The 16474-nt window shown below is 31.8% G+C and overlaps 1 protein-coding gene across 1 annotated transcript in view; it reads right to left on the bottom strand.

The window, feature by feature from the left end:
* Positions 1-16474, bottom strand: part of LOC136270574 (uncharacterized) — a 104096-nt gene that overhangs the window by 74642 nt on the left and 12980 nt on the right. Inside the window, exon 4 of the mRNA XM_066068576.1 lies at positions 14607-14654. Coding sequence (XP_065924648.1) covers positions 14607-14654 — 48 coding nt within the window. The remainder of the gene's footprint in view (positions 1-14606; positions 14655-16474) is intronic.

Below are 16474 nucleotides of genomic sequence, written 5' to 3'. Positions count from 1 at the left end.
TTACTTTATGTTTCCACAACATCACATTTGCATAGATAAAATTAAGGAAAATTTGTCATATATTCTGTTCATCAAATGAAATACGGGAGAAAACTCAGTGCATTTAATATGAAAAATCCCGAGAGTTCCGAATGTCAAAATGGTGTGTAGATTCGAAGCGAGTAAAAAACGTTGGTGAAAAAGTGTTGAATTCTTCATTACTATAAATTAATGTTCTAGATGAAAGGTATTTACAGCCTCAAAATGGTTTGTTATAAATAATTTGACTGTTATTTTCAATGCAGCTTCATTTATTTTTCTCAAAAATCGTGTAGGAGCGATTCTGCAATTTTTTTGCAACATTACAGGTATATGGGAGGCGTTTTAACTGTGGTGAAGGCCTGTCCCGAGACACATTTAGATTATTCTTACTAAGCAGAGTGTAGTGAAATTGATTGTATTATTGTAGGCTTAAAGCTTGGTTATGCAAATGTCAATAGTACATTAATGTCCGATATCATATGCGATGTAAACCCGTGCACGCAAGGGTCAAAGTCTAGTTTTTATATTAAAGGCTTTGATATCAATTGCGTATACTGTAAGTATATTATTGGGAGTTGATTACTCGGCCAAACCGAAAGTGAAACAGTGTTTGGACCTAAGCACAAATCAATACCGCTGACAACACTTAGTTCCTGAAAATAATCGATAGAATTAGATGCAATGTAATCTAAGGCATTGTTTTCAAGAAAACATATTTATTAATACCATGAAAATAGTAAGATTTTAAACGGTACAAACAGTTTAGATATTTTTTGAAGTCGTAAGTATTCATACCCTAGACTTCAATGTACTAGTCTCGTTCAACCAGACGCTCGGATGTCTCCGTTAATATCCGACAACACAGAGAGTTTCTCTTGCTTGTCGGGGATAAACTTAGACAGTCGAGTGTTTGGTTGAACAAAACAAGATTTCAATCTTGCCTGGATCCATACAATTTCTCAGAAATATTTCGATTACTTATACTCTTTGCCATGCAAAATCACATATCGCAGATTTTAAAATAAATGATAATCGATAAAATCAACTCCCGTCAGTACTTCAGTACTTTGATATATGATGTTTCTATTTCAACTTGTCAATATAAATACTTGAATCCAAATACTTGTACTATAACTCCGCTTTTAAATCTCATTAATCCAAAACTATATAGTTTTTTAGCTCACCTGAGCTGAAAGCTCAAGTGAGCTATTCTGATCACATTTTGTCCGTCGTCCGTCCGTCTGTCTGTCCGTCTGTCTGTAGGTAAACTTTTTACATTTTGAACTTCTTCTCTAAAACCGCTTATCCAATTTCAACCAAATTTGGCACAAAGCATCCCTATGGGAGGGCGAATATAAATTGCAGAAATAAAAGTCCGATCTGTATTCAAAGCGGAGAAAACCTTGAAACTGTAGAAAAAGGGGGGTGCATTTTTAAAAATCTTCTTCTCAAGAACTACCGAGTCCAATTCAATGTAGTTTAGCATAAATTATCCTTATGGGAAGGAAAATATAAATTGCAAAAATTAAGTGATAATTCTGTTTCAAATCTGAGTTATTACGAAAATAATAATTAAGGAAATGCGTGTTTCAATCAGTTTAATAGCATCGGGCTCGGCATACGGTAAATTGGGTAGGCAAGACTTGGCCTGAGCAAAACAAAAGATTGGCAGGTATTAATCTGCCAATCTCATTAAAATTTCGGGATAATCGATGGACCAGTATATTTGTATTCGCTGTAAATATTGCTGCAAAATAATGCGTAATTGGAATTGACGATTGCCGATCTGCCCCGGCTTTTATTTTGCCACGGCCCGGGTTTGCATACCCATTTTACCAAGACTCGTATTCCATACTTCTAAAACGAGGTTCTTTGTTTAAAGCAGCCATGACATTATACGAAAAAGGGTCGATCTGACTATGATGAATTTGCTTGCTAAGCAACAGTTCGCGTATGAAGGGAAATTTTTGAAACATGCAAAATATATTGGTGCCGATTTTGTGAAGTAAATTAAGGCTAAATATTTCAATGCGTTGACAGTTTTCACACATGACGTTAGTGTTAGCTAGCTTGTTCTGATTTTCGTTTCGTTTTCATTATTTATGCTTTGTAACCTGGGAATTATCGTCTGTATTTCGTGATTTTTACGTATCAAATCAAACAGAGACTTCGGTAAATCAAACAGTTAACTGTTTACCTGCTCAAATTAAGCAAAATCTGATGTATCAAAAAAGTACTGAAATACAATTCATTCTATCGGTAATTCGGCATTATCTTTTGCGTAATGGTAGATTAATGCAATAAGTTTTGTTGAGATGCTCGGCATTTTCTCGAGTTTATTCAGTTTAAATAGAGTTTGATATCGCTGACGGAAATATGTAGGTATATACATGTATATATCTGATTCATTTCAAAAAATAAATTGTGTTCTTTATTTGTTATAGTGCATGTTTCTTGTGTTCAATTTCTATTTAGTAACCATATTTGAGTGTTAAGCTTCGAATTATAAGCAAAATACAGAGATTTGCTCACAATTCTATGTTTGCACACAGATCTTAAAAAGTAAAGATTAAAAAAGTAAAAAACTGGTCAATATTTATTAAGAAAATTTTCAAAGTCTCTTCTTCCAGAAACCAACTTTAACAACATATTGTATTGTAAACTTGACCTTTTTTCGTCATTATTACTTCTACTGTACATGTGATCCTTGACTGTGTTTATGTTCATTGGTATAAACTGATTTTGAACCTCAAATACCAGTGAAATGGTCTTGAGTGAATAAAAGAATTGAAAATCTTAGGCCATTCTTTTTTTCCATTTTAAATGCTGAATAGGAAATACCAAGTTAAAAATCTTAAGCTGAATGTAATAAACTCATGTGAACAAAATATGACTCAAACCTAAGCGAACTGTGAGCTCTGTATCTTGCTTATAATTCTACGATTGACGCTGAAATGTTGGTTGAACATTAGAAATTCTATATGAATTAGAGTATGTTAAATACTTGTACAAACAAAATAAAAGAATGATATTCTGTATATACCTAGTCTACTCTCTGGGGGCCCCTCTTTATACAATAAATAATGTGAAATCTACATCAATTTTCATAGTTTTTCAGACACAAGTAAATAAAAACGACGTCTTTAAAACAGTTTCCATAGTTCTGACACATTTCTGTTGCGGGGATAAAGTAATTATCGCTATTCCTAAGAAAATATCACAGCGGAAAATTATCCTGGTTTGTACGCAAAGTAAATAACAGTCATTTAATTATAATGGAGAAGACAAATAAAATTTTTGAATGTTTTTAATTTGAGGAATTGAGCACATTGAGGTACAATTTTCTTCTTCACATTTATACTTGTAGGATTTTTAAAATAAAAAATAATAACTATTATATTTTTTTAAAAATACAATAACTAGTAAGTAGTTGATGAAAAAAATGTACCTATATGCTCTCATATATTTTGATCGCTTTACAAAGTGGGGGGGGGGGGGGGGGCAGAACGAAAATATAGGGAATTGGAAGTTAACAACTAACAGTGTACCCCTACCAAATATTTAGTTTTATATCTTGCGTAGGATTTTCTTATTCTGGTAAAAAATAGTATTTCATGAAGGTTCAATGTCAAAGATTACGTGTATGCACAAATAAGTGTAAAATTCGAATTCTTTACAATATTTTTTTTTGTTATTCTACCGATGGACCATTTGGCACAATATCTTTTGAACGCCCATTGTTGCTCAGGTGAGCGATGTGGCCCCATGGGCCTCTTGTTTTCAAAATAGTAATCGTGTGCATATGGCGGCTATGTTAAAGGATGTGCAATGTCGATTAAAAAACTACTTATTACAAAAACTGCAGCAAAAATATTTGTTTTTCATCATTGTAATGTTTTGAAGTGATGAGTTCAATCATACAATGGTCATTCTATTGAGTTAACTTACCAAAATGATTACAAATCAATGCTGATTCATAGAACTACGCGTACAGTAACATTCTAAATATATGCTTAAAATTGCGTTACGCGTACATTATAAAATAATGACAACTCATGATATTCTGAGGATTTTTCTACTTTTATTTGCAATGATATCAAATTATTGGTTTACTCTCTTAAAGTATATTCAGTATATATCTACCTCTACATGTCCCCTATTCAGTCGTAATATATTAATGATTGTATTTCGTACAAAAAAATCATTTCAAATTTGGAATGTTACCTTGGATACTGATTGTCAAAAAGTTAATTGAAAATCATGTTGCAAAAGGAATACAACTGTTTATACTTGTGCCAGTTTATAACCATAACGTATTGAATTGTTAAGGAAGTTTTTTTACATCCATTTATCAATTCGTTTGATTAAAATCTTCGACTGTTCGCAGAGCTACCTCTTCTATTTGTTTTTTTGCTTCGACAAACAGCGCTGCCTATAACTGTACACTTCCGTTCCTACACTGTGCAAGTCGTATATTGGTGTTTACAGAAGGAAACGTAGAATCAGTAGATCGATATCAGTATATAAAGTTCCTTCCGTGATTTTGTCTTAAAGTTTTTGACATCTTTATCAGACATTCTAAACACTTAGGCAGAGTTCCTTCCATGATCATGTCTTAAAATTTTCGACTTCATCTTTATAAGACAATTTTAACATTTCGATAAAGTTTCTTCCGTGATCTTGTCTTAACATTTTTGACTTCATCTTTATCGGACACTTTTAAATATTTTGTTCAGACATCATGTTTTGAAGAAACAGAGAGAGAGAGAGAGAGAGAGAGAGAGAGAGAGATATTTCAATTGTAATTCACTAATATGTATCGTTTAAAGTAATGCACATTGTAATAGAATTCAACAAGGCAGTTTCAGTCAACATACTACACCTGCCAATCAAATCAGCCCGTTAGCCGCACCACGTGCTATTTCCATGGTAAAGTTTTTTTAAGTCCGAAGAAAATAAAAATATGTTTGACAATAAAGTATTTTATAGTGTTTTAATGTATAATATGATTCTTACACACTCTATGTGTGAAAGTTGATTTGATTTCATGTTCATACTACGTTGTTTAAGCAGAAAACTACACGTGTAAAACCCGTCTCTCTCTGTCTGTCTGTCTGTCTGTCTGTCTCTCTCTCTCTCTCTCTCTCTCTCTCTCTCTCTTTGAGTGTAGATTTGGGTGCGAACAATATTGTGAAACATGAACAGATCGAGTTTGTTTTTAACATAATTTAAGTCCAGTCCAATCATTCCCATTTCTTTTTCATCCAATAATATTTTTTTTAATGGGGTTGCTTATCAAACTTGCAGAGAGTCGAAGACCCCTGTTCCCCTTTCCCCTACGTATACCTTCGTCGAGTTCATTGTTAATGCATTTAAAATTAAGACTTGTTATCAGAAAGATTATGAAAGCTTAAGAGAGTTTTTTGCTTCCTGTACTTTAGAGATTAACCAATGGAAGCCGTTAGGTACTTGTATTTACATGTGACTGACTCACTTCATCTTGGAATAGTGTCTCAAATTAACAGAAATTTTCTTGATTAGAGAAGATGCAATGTGGCATAATATATCAGAAGTATATATATACATGTAAGTCGTATAGTCAAAAATATATACAATTTTGTATTTAAACACTTATAAATTCAAAAGTTCAATGAAATTGAAATGAAACGCAAGCACATTTAAGCTTGTTATCTGCGGTTTACAAGCTCAAAACTCACGCACAGATACCGGTATGTTTTTACAACGCAGGTAGACTTACTTCTCCGGTAAATATGCATGGCGTCGCGTTTAAAATTTCGACGTCTTGCTAAAAATGGAACAGTTTTTAGCATAAATTTCATGATATATGTTTAAGTTAAATATATGTTATACACCATTGGATTTGATAAATTCAAGGCTTTTAAGATGTTTGGTGCTGTGCATATTTGAAACATGCCAATTTTGGCCAATAATTTCCTTGTTCGTAGTGGCAGTTGAATCAATGTATTGGGTATATTTTTTACTTGAAATGATTTTGAAAATTAATTCAGTTTGTAACAATCAATTATATCTGATTTATAAATTACATGCATGCATGTATTTAGAATGAAATACAGAACTTGGTCTTCAGTGGAAAAAATATAATATCTAAATAGAAACCGTTGGGCTTACTAGTACTTAGTTAATAAATTTAAACCGAGTAGATATTAATACGTTCATCTTATTCAAAGCTTAATGAAATGCAAGAAAAAAGATGAACTTTTTCTTTTATTAAATGCATTGACACTCTTAGGGTATTATATATACGCAATTTCCCGGTTTTCATGATCACGGCGCCGTTTCAGTATGTATAATTTTAATAATATTGATTATTATACATTTACAACAGATCTAGAATAACAAATGAAATGATATTTGTTAAAATATTTAATTGTATAGATGATTTTTTAGACTATCAATTATATAACAAACACTATTACCGATTACCGGTGACGTATTTACTGCATGTGGCAATTGCAAATGATGTATACATATACTTGTACATACAATTGTATGATGTACCAGGCCGGGTTTGTGACAAATTTACCCTTATACATATATTTAAATAATTCACCCCCATTTATGATCACCGGTACAGTAATTAATTAGTCTCAAGATTTTACTCTTAGATACATGTGTCTTTAATTTGTAGACGTAACATTTTAAAAACCCAGAGTTAGGAAATAATACTTTGAAAATGAATTACAAATGTAAATAAACTTTCATTCACTAGACCTATCGTATATACGTGCATAGGATTTCAACACCTTTAGAAACCTGGGGTGTATATCTTGTATATTCTATGTTAGTTTCAGGGGTTTTCTTAAGTTGGACAAACAATAGACTCTAATTAGATATACACAAACGAAAAAAACTTTGTCTAGACAAACAAAGCAGTAATATCCTGCCCGATATAACAAAGGCAGTTGAGAGTCTTTTCATCTTTAACATGTATCTAGCAGATCTAGAATTAGACCTAGAAATAATCAAAATAAAAAAAAACCCTAAATAATTATCTTAAAGTTAACCGATTATTAAATAAAATCATGCATATTTGGTTCATTGTTTTGTTTTGTTTAGTAACCAGATGAGCTAAGAGAGAGAGAGAGAGAGAGAGAGAGAGAGAGAGAGAGAGAGAGAGAGAGAGAGAGATTTCACCGATTAATTTATGATAGGAAACAAACATACTTTGATATAATTTCGTGCGCAGATTAAGATACAGAGACTGCGCCTACAATAACTTTGAAACCAAAAAAAAAGATTTTGAAAAAATTATAAATAATTTTATAACGGCAATCTGTGTCCATTGGAGCGGTGTTGATGAAAGCAATCTGTGTTCAATGGAGCGACAATTAATACCGCCTGGAACACCCCCCCCCCCTTCCAAGGAAATTATATCATCACTTGGACCACCCCCTCCCATCCGTATAAAAGAGCTTTGGCATTTAATATATGTTTTCAAGATGAATCTGTTCAGCTTGATCAAACTTGACTTAAGAGGAACTTAAAGATGGTGTAAAGACAACCTAAAGGAAGCGTAAATGTCATTTAAAGATGCTTAAACGTGGCTTGAAGATGGCCTTAAGGTGACTTAGAGAAGTTTGGACATTAAGGACCTATAAGCTTAGCTTAAAGGCGACTTAAAGGCTGAAAGATTGTATATCCCTTAAGCCACCTTTACGCCGCTTTCAAGTCACCTTTAAGGACTTGCTTAAAGATTGTTTTTCGCCATGTGTTTGCCAATTAACTACAAAATGCCTACACCAGAGTAGCTGCTTACATCTTTATTATATCAACACGTGTGAGATGATGTCCGTAAGCTATAATTAAATTTAGCTGATAAGTTATTAAAATAATTGAAACCCTTCTTTCATTTTCGATAAACAAGCCCGAAAAGCAAAAATGAAAGTATAGTGGTGGACATGATTTGGAAGATCATAGTCAGAGAAAGTCTGCTTCAATATATATACTTGCGATGAAATGAAATTGAATGATTACGTAGCGAGTGAATACATTTACTGGAAACGTATTTAGAGTATACATAGAAGTTGAGATTTGACAAATGTTGAATAAATAAAATCGGCCATTCTCTAAAATGCAGGATTTTTTTATGGATAGATATTTCTAGAACGAGGTAAACAAGAACGCGGGTTGACTAATTCATGTAAAGGTGGAAAGTGTACGACGACGTTATCATGCATCGCGGGCAGGTAACTTTGTTTAATGCAAAAACAAAAAAGTTAATAAATAAAATGAGCCAACTTGACCCCCTTCCCCCATAATTTTCCAAAAAGTTTTTTGTGATAAATATTTTAGTGAAATTTGCCCCAAAGAACAAAATCAGAAACTTCCTGGTTGAAATAAAATAAAAAAAGGACATTTTAATTTTTTCAGTCAGCTATAACAAAAACAATTTCAGTTAAGATTTTCATCCCTGTCCGCTCGTTTAAACCCACAATGCTGTTGCATTTTAATTTCAATTTTAAAGTTTAGGTGAAGAAGATAACGAAGAAAAAATCGGACACAGTTTATACAAACATATTAAGCAGCGTATTATATTAATGTGTAAAGTAATAATTCCCGCGCTTGCGCGTGATTTCATCTGGTGGCAGTTTAACGTTGCTAACATACACGTCAGGTTTTTCAGATCCGTGATTTGATTGGTTAAACTAGATATTAAATCTTGGATTTCGAATCTTGAAAATCGTATTTTGAATCTCATATCTCAAATTTCGAATCTCGAATGAGCCTTATGGGCTTTAGTAAAACTGTCACAGCGAAGAGGATGTAGTTGACACAAATTGGCTCGTTTTACTTGTTTTTGATTTGTTTTGACATTAGAACCATGCGGGACTCAATATTCTGAAGGAGAGGAACGTGAAGCGGCGAAAGGAGTTATCTTACCTTGCGTGTTCTTACTTAATGAGCAATTATTGTGAATAGTGTTATTAAGAAGTAAAATGATTAAAGGACTTAAACAAGTATTTTAATAAATAAAACAAAATTAAGATTGTTTTTGAAGTTTATAAATAGTCAGATCGACTTATAAATCGTAAAAGTATAAATAAGTGGCCTAAATGTTAACAAACGCTTGTGGTTTGGGTATCGTAGAGAAAAGACGGACGTTTTTACAAAGTATTCCCTAGTGCAAATACAGTCTTAAAGAAACGTAAGCTAATATAATTTCACAGCAATGAATTGTGTGGGTTTTGCTGTTTATTAAAATTGTTGTTCGAACAAAGTGACAAAGCCGGATTGAATAACCAAAAGCTAGCCTCAGGATACACGTTGCCTTGTCAGGCAGTGGGTAAACAATTAGAGGAGCATGGTAACGATTTTGGTCGAATTTTATTGTTCTCTTTTTATTGTTTACGGTGCTTTAGTAATGCATTTCTAATGATCAACTAGAATGTGTGTATCATTCGTTGAGTTATAAGCAAAATACAGAGCTCATATTTCTTTGTTATGTTAACAAGGCTCGTGCCATGTTTTGTTTGCACGATTGTTCAATAGTCCGGTAAAAGTTATCTTTTAAGCTGATTTTTCCATCAGTTTATTCGTTTAAATTATAAATAACCAGTTCATAGCGTTTGTCAATTTCATTTTATGTCTTAACTTGAAGGTTTTTTTTCAACATTCAAAATGTAAACAAAAACATGAAATATGCTTTGTTTTTCAAAACATACAGTTGTGAGCTCTATGTCTCGCTTGTTACTCTACGACTGACACTCAAATTTTGGTTGACTAGTAAAATTGCCTTATTGAAGCAATGTAGACATAAAAAGTAGGGGGGGAAATGATCAAATTATAAATACAGAAACACACAGCATGAAAAAAAATTCTTAAGGAGGCTCAATGAATAACATATTTTCCATCAGATATTCCTAAAAAAATTAACATACAAATTGTTCAGTTATAAACTATAATGTAGTAAAGAAACAATCCATATGTGTAAGCTTTAAAATGTTGATATTTCCCTATTTATCCATATGAAGCCCTTCCTTTACATTCCTTTACAGGAAATCAATGCGATTTTAAAATGGCCACGCCCAACAAGTCCCTTTCGATAACCCCCAGGTTGTGGTTTATATAACAATACATTTTGCATTCAGTTAATGTTTCTTTTATCTAAGGGGCACTTGGCAAGTGCCATTCCTCTCTTTGTTGAATTCCCTGTAAATCTCGAGTGAACCAAATACGGACAAGACGCCTGGTTGAGGCCTGACATATTAAAAAAATAATTTTAAACAGATTATTACAAGGTATGATTAATTGAACCATATACATGTATGAAGATAATTAATCACAAAGCCACATAGGAGAAACCCGAAAGATGTATAGTTACAATCTTTATATGACATAAATAATTAAAAAAATAATATTAATTAGTGTATTTTTAGTAGATCATCTACTAGCCTTTCCAATAGGAGATGGTTTATTCAATTTCAATTCTTTATTTCTTTAAGCTTTACAGCTTATCAGTATAAGATATGTATCACATGATGTGGTAGTGTATTTACAGGAGAATTTGTGCACGTACAAATAATAACATATACTGTACTATATATACAGGTTAAAAAAACAAAACCAAAGACGTCAAACAATTATGTAATACAGTTGTCTCTTAAGGTAGTCCTATACTCGGCTCTAAATGAGCTCAATCATTAAAAGCTTAGCTTTAAATGATAATTATACATTCTAGCAATACACAAAAGAAAATATGTATGTTTACATGCTAGTTTGTTTGTTATCACCTCTCAGACGGGTGTATCCCCTTGCAAAAATTATTGACAATTATGAAATTTGCCAGACGTCCGTTTTTCCTAAAAAAAAATTACCAATTTTGGGAAAATTAGAACTGAACATACAAAATAAAGTATAAATATTTATTTAGGCCATATCTCATCAATAATTTTGCGCAAGTTTTTGTAAGTAAGTACGCTTTATGGACCTGATGTATCAAAATAGAATACAAAAAATGCAATGCTAGTATCGCGTTTGGTAATTTTTTTACTATTTTATGGACTCAAACTTAAATTCATGGTGTTTATTCTATAGATTGACATCTTAGAAAAAAGATTTGGTAAAATAAATTATATGTTGACGGATTACTTTTCACGCTATAAGCTCTAAACCAAGTAGATCCTGACGAAAAAATCCGCAAAATCACATTTTGGTACAGTTTTTTGCCTAGATCTGTCAACAATGTTAGATATCATTTAAACATTAATTAATTGACGATTGGTTAAATTCGAAATAGCATCTGTCTCTAAATTTAAACCGGTTTTAGTAAAAGAAAAAGAAAAATTCGGGGGGAGGGGGATCAAAACAAAGAAGATATAAGCATACCTGAGATCCTGGTTAATCAGAAACTTCGTTTTTCATTTTACTTTAACAGAATCGAGTTTCTCAAAATTAATCATTTCTACCTCTCATAGAATACATATATTACCGTTCTAATTGCTTATTATTGCCCTTGTTTACAACAGCGATGTTGAGCAAAATCAATACCGGGTATCAAAAACGCTTTGTTAAAGTCGAACCAATATTGTAAAATCCGTATTATGACGTAGTGCGATACTCGGACTACTTTAATAGAATACTTTTAGAGATGAATTTGCCAAGATTACAGAGATCTTTAACATTTTCAGTATTAAAAAGTTGAATTAATTTAAACATAGAAGGTTATTCATAATAATGTTCTTTCATGTATAATATGCGCAGTGTTCTGTATAAAGGACAAAGAAATAAAAAATGGAATTCATATTCAACACTCGTTTTCCAATGTGGACAAAACCTATTTTCTCTATTTGTGGTATTATATCTACCAGTATCAATAGCCAGGCGATGTGACGATAGTCGTTATTTAGTTATATATTTCTGTAATGTAATGGGAATATGTTTCCTTAAATAGTATTAAGGTGTATACCACCAATAAGATATTTGTTAATAGAACACTTTTTTTTTAATTTTCAACATTTGCAAAAATAACTTGTTTGGCCTGATAAAAATTCTTTGTTTTACAAGTTCTAAAATATCATTGTTCATTTTTTGGTTAGTCCATATAAAAAAGAAACCGAGGTCAATGAAAATTTTCTTTACATCGAAAACCCAGTTTTTATGATCGTGTTCTTCACAATTAAAATACATAACTTTGTAGCAATGTCTTATTATAAAATTGTCACTAATTAAGACATTTTTCCAAAAATAAATAATGTTAAACATTCTGTAATGTACAATGGGTACACGGTCTAAATGAGCATATAAATAAGCAGTGTTTGTACTTTTCTTAACTTCGAGAATTTGTTTACAAAAGTCTGTATGAAGTTTCTCGATATTGGAACCTATATTATCTCCCCATCAATTTGAACAATAATTAACAATTCCGCCAATAAAACAATCAAAAGGCGACAATAAAGTTTCTATACTAAATGACATTCCCCGTATATTTTTTTCTAAGCGGAAACAATGCTTTTCTACCTTGTTCAGATAATTGTTTTTCAGCTTTGGTAAATTTGTTGTTAAAGTTGAAAAGTATTTCTAAGTAGTGAATTGATTTACAATTTCCACAACATCATTACCAATGGGCCAACACACACTATCTTTTAATCTGCCATTGTTTCTGAAAATCACAATTTTTGACATATCCGCATTAACATGCATTTTCCAAGTATTACAATAGCTATGTAGTTCATTCAAAAGACATTGTAAACCTTCCACAAATTCAGAGAACATGACCATGTCATCAACATACATGAATAGAAACAGATTTAAGGAAGATAACTCGCAAGACAAACAACCAGCATTTAAAAAAATGATTTTCGAAATCGTTAACATACACATTGAATAAAATAGGTGATAACACTTCGCCCTGCATTAATCCTAGGTTATTACAAAAATATTCACTTAAAAATATGTCAACAACGATACAGGATTTCACATGACGATACAACGCTTTAAAGGGGCATGGTCACGATTTTGGTCAATTTTTTTTTTCGATTTTAATGTTTACAATGCTTCAGTAAGGCATTTTTATAGGCAACCAAAATTTGAGTGTCATTTGATGAGTTATTAGCGAGTTACAGAGCTTACCATTCTTCGCTAAGTAAACAAAGTGTTGTTTACATTTCGAGTGTTGAAGTGAAAATTCCAGTTTTAGACCTTAGATAAATGTGTTAATCGTTAAGAACTGTTTATTTATGCTTAAACTGAATAATAAGATAGACAAACCAGCTATAAAAAGATTTTTACTGGTATATTGAACCTATGTAAACAAAAACAGGGCACGAGCCTTGTGTACATGACGAAGAATTGTGAGCCCTGTATCTTGCTTAAAACTCAACGACTGGCATCCAAATTTCATTTGATGATTAAAAATGCATTCATAAAGCATTGCAAGTAATAAAATCAGAAAAATAAAATTTGACTAAAATCGTGACCATGCCCCTTTAATAACTGCCAGTAATTTTCCTTCAATGCCAACCTTTGAAAGTTTAAGCGACAACAGTCGTCTATCAACAGAATCAAACGCTTTTTTGAAATCGATGAATGCACAATATACCTTCTTCCTTTTACATAGACTGTTACTAATAATAGAATGTAAAGCAAAAATAGCATCACGTGTTCCATAGCTTTGTTCAAAACCAAATTGTACATCAGTTATAACATCATTATATTTTGACCATTCCAATAACATTCTGTTAAAATTGAAGTAAATAACTTACACATATTACTAACAAGACTTATACCCCTGTAGTTATTTGGATCTGTAGATTCACCTTTTTTAAACACTGGAATAATAATTGATGAAGACCACGTACTGGGAAAAAACAGTATCTAATATACAATAAAAAAAAGATTATGTAATATAGGTTAAAAATAGTCTTGAAATTCAGCAAAATATTCGTTCAAAATTCCTTTTTCGCCGTGGGATTTTCCAGGCTTGAGATTACCAATAGCCTCTTTAATTTCATCAATTCTAATATTTTTATCTAACTCTTCAAAAATACAATTAATATCTAAACCTTTATTTCCGCTCTCGATGTCACCATCAATCTGCGTGGTAGCAATTGTTTTTAAATGCTAATAAAAATTTTCCAAAGAAATTTTTGAATTAATGTTCTTAAATTTGGCGAAAAATTGTTTTGGGTTGTTTTGTTTTAACATGGGTTTCATCACCATTTTATTCACAGTGGTAGTGGATTAGAACTAGTTTATGACCATGAAATTACAGCTCTTAGGTTAGGGAACTTTGATGCTTCCATCCCGAGCATATAATCCCATTATCTAAATAGTGTATTTTTAGTTTTTAACATAGAGATGGAACAACACCTATTATTTACATTAATAGAGGTAAGAATAAATCCCTGACAAATTCAAAGTCCAAATTAAAAATGCAATTCAATTTTGAATAGCTATTTGCAAACTGTGTTCCAAATACCGATTGTTAAATATCATTGCATATGATCATCTTAATGGTGTCCCTTTTAAAATATTGATATTCAAAATGTTATCAAATATACATAATATTAATAAAAACATAAAAATGCTTTTTTATATAACTATACCTTGAGTACTAGATTTTTCGTTTGTCTTTTTCATCTCTTCTACATCCTCTGCAAGAATAAAAATTAAATCTATTAATGTATGGATTTATTTTGGATCCGTTAATATATTTGCGTATTTAAAACTGTGCTTGCCAGTCATATGAAAACGTAACATTTATTCATTTAATTTCGTGATCATCAAACACCCAAATACCTTTTAAACAAAGGCACCGCAAAGCGGAGCATCCCCTCGCGAAATGAAAATAGTGTGTGGGGAAATGCATTATTCAGAAATAAACATGTAATTGAAGAGACCAAATTCTGAACTTGTTAAAAACCATTTGAATTAAAATATTCATTTATTCTTATCCCCATGCATGCTCTGTGGGTGCATTTACGTGGTTGTACAATTGCTCTCATTACTAGGGAAAACACACCACAAACGTGTTAAATTTAAGTAATATAGTTTAATTAATTCTCTTTATCCAGTGACATACATTACGCATGTAGACAATTAGTGTAGGTAAATTAAAGTTTCATATTGAAATGGAAATGTAGGTAAGATCGTTGCGGTTAGGTAGGGCTACGTAGCAGCTACGTTGTTGAACGGTATGCTAGCCTAGCCGCTAGGTAGATATTCATAGCCTAAATATTTAATGCTAAGAATCCAATTTAAGATGACCACCTTAGTTACCACTTTGTAACAATTAGTAATCTATTTTTATAGTGATATCTTATTTATCTTTTTAGTTCAAATGAATCTTAACATATATATTTCCGCTTGAAATTAACAAATAATGTCAATGTAATAAGTCTTTAGTTGAATATTTCTAACTTCAAATCTGAAACCTAGCGGCTAACCTAGCGGTCCGTTCAATAGACCTAGATATTTACGACCTAGCGGCTAGGCTCGCAGCTACGATCTTGAACGCAGCCCAGGCGATTTATAGTCTGCTCTATGAGAAAATTCGAGTTAACATGTTTTAACATTTTGATTCCAATATTTTAAAAATAGTAACATACATATACATGTATGTATCTTCACCGATTAACATGATCTCATAATTGGTCGTTGGATCCCGATTTCAACAACTTAGAATATACACTATCTGAGAATGCTTGCATAGTAAAGTCACAAATTATAGCATTGTACTTCTTCAGGAGAAGATTTTAAAAACATTTTCCTTACATATTTATATGATTAAATTTGAACCCTTTTGGGACTCAAGATATGGTTCGGGGATCACAATTTTTACAATCAGGAATCAACACTATTTGAGAATATTTGCATAGTAATATCACAAATTGTAGCATTGTAGTTCTTGGGAAGAAAGTTTTAAAACATTTTCCCTATATTCTTTTGTTTAACTTTAAAGTCCTCCTCGGGCCCCAGAGTTTACCTGGGGGTCATGGTGTAAACATTTTTAAATTTACATTGCCTGAAAATGCTTGCATAGTTTTATCACAAATTGTGGCATTCTGGTTCTAAAGAAGATTTTAATACATTTACCCATATATTCATATGTTTAACTTTGAACCCCTCCTGGGACCGCTGTATTGATGTGGGGGTCATGACTTTAAAAATTTATATTTTTTACTTTAAATACAAGCTATGATGTAAATTTTGGCATGACTGGTGGATTGGTTATTGATAAAAAGATTTTAAGACACCTACCTTAGTTTTACTGTTTCATAATTATCTCCCTTTAAAATAGGATTAGGCCTTTAAGAAGGCTGGGGTCAAAATATAATATAACATAAAACCATCAGATTCATTTGAACATTTGATATGCAATTTCTGAAGCTATCAACTACTATTTGATAAAGAAATATTTCATATATTTTAATATAAAATTTTATCATTCTCTATTATTTTTATATGGAGCTCT

Source organism: Magallana gigas, chromosome 8, assembly GCF_963853765.1.
Source record: "Magallana gigas chromosome 8, xbMagGiga1.1, whole genome shotgun sequence".
Classification (NCBI taxonomy): Eukaryota; Metazoa; Mollusca; class Bivalvia; order Ostreida; family Ostreidae; genus Magallana; species Magallana gigas.
The sequence above is the reverse complement of the archived record's forward strand: the minus strand, read 5'-3'. Positions and strand labels throughout refer to the sequence as shown.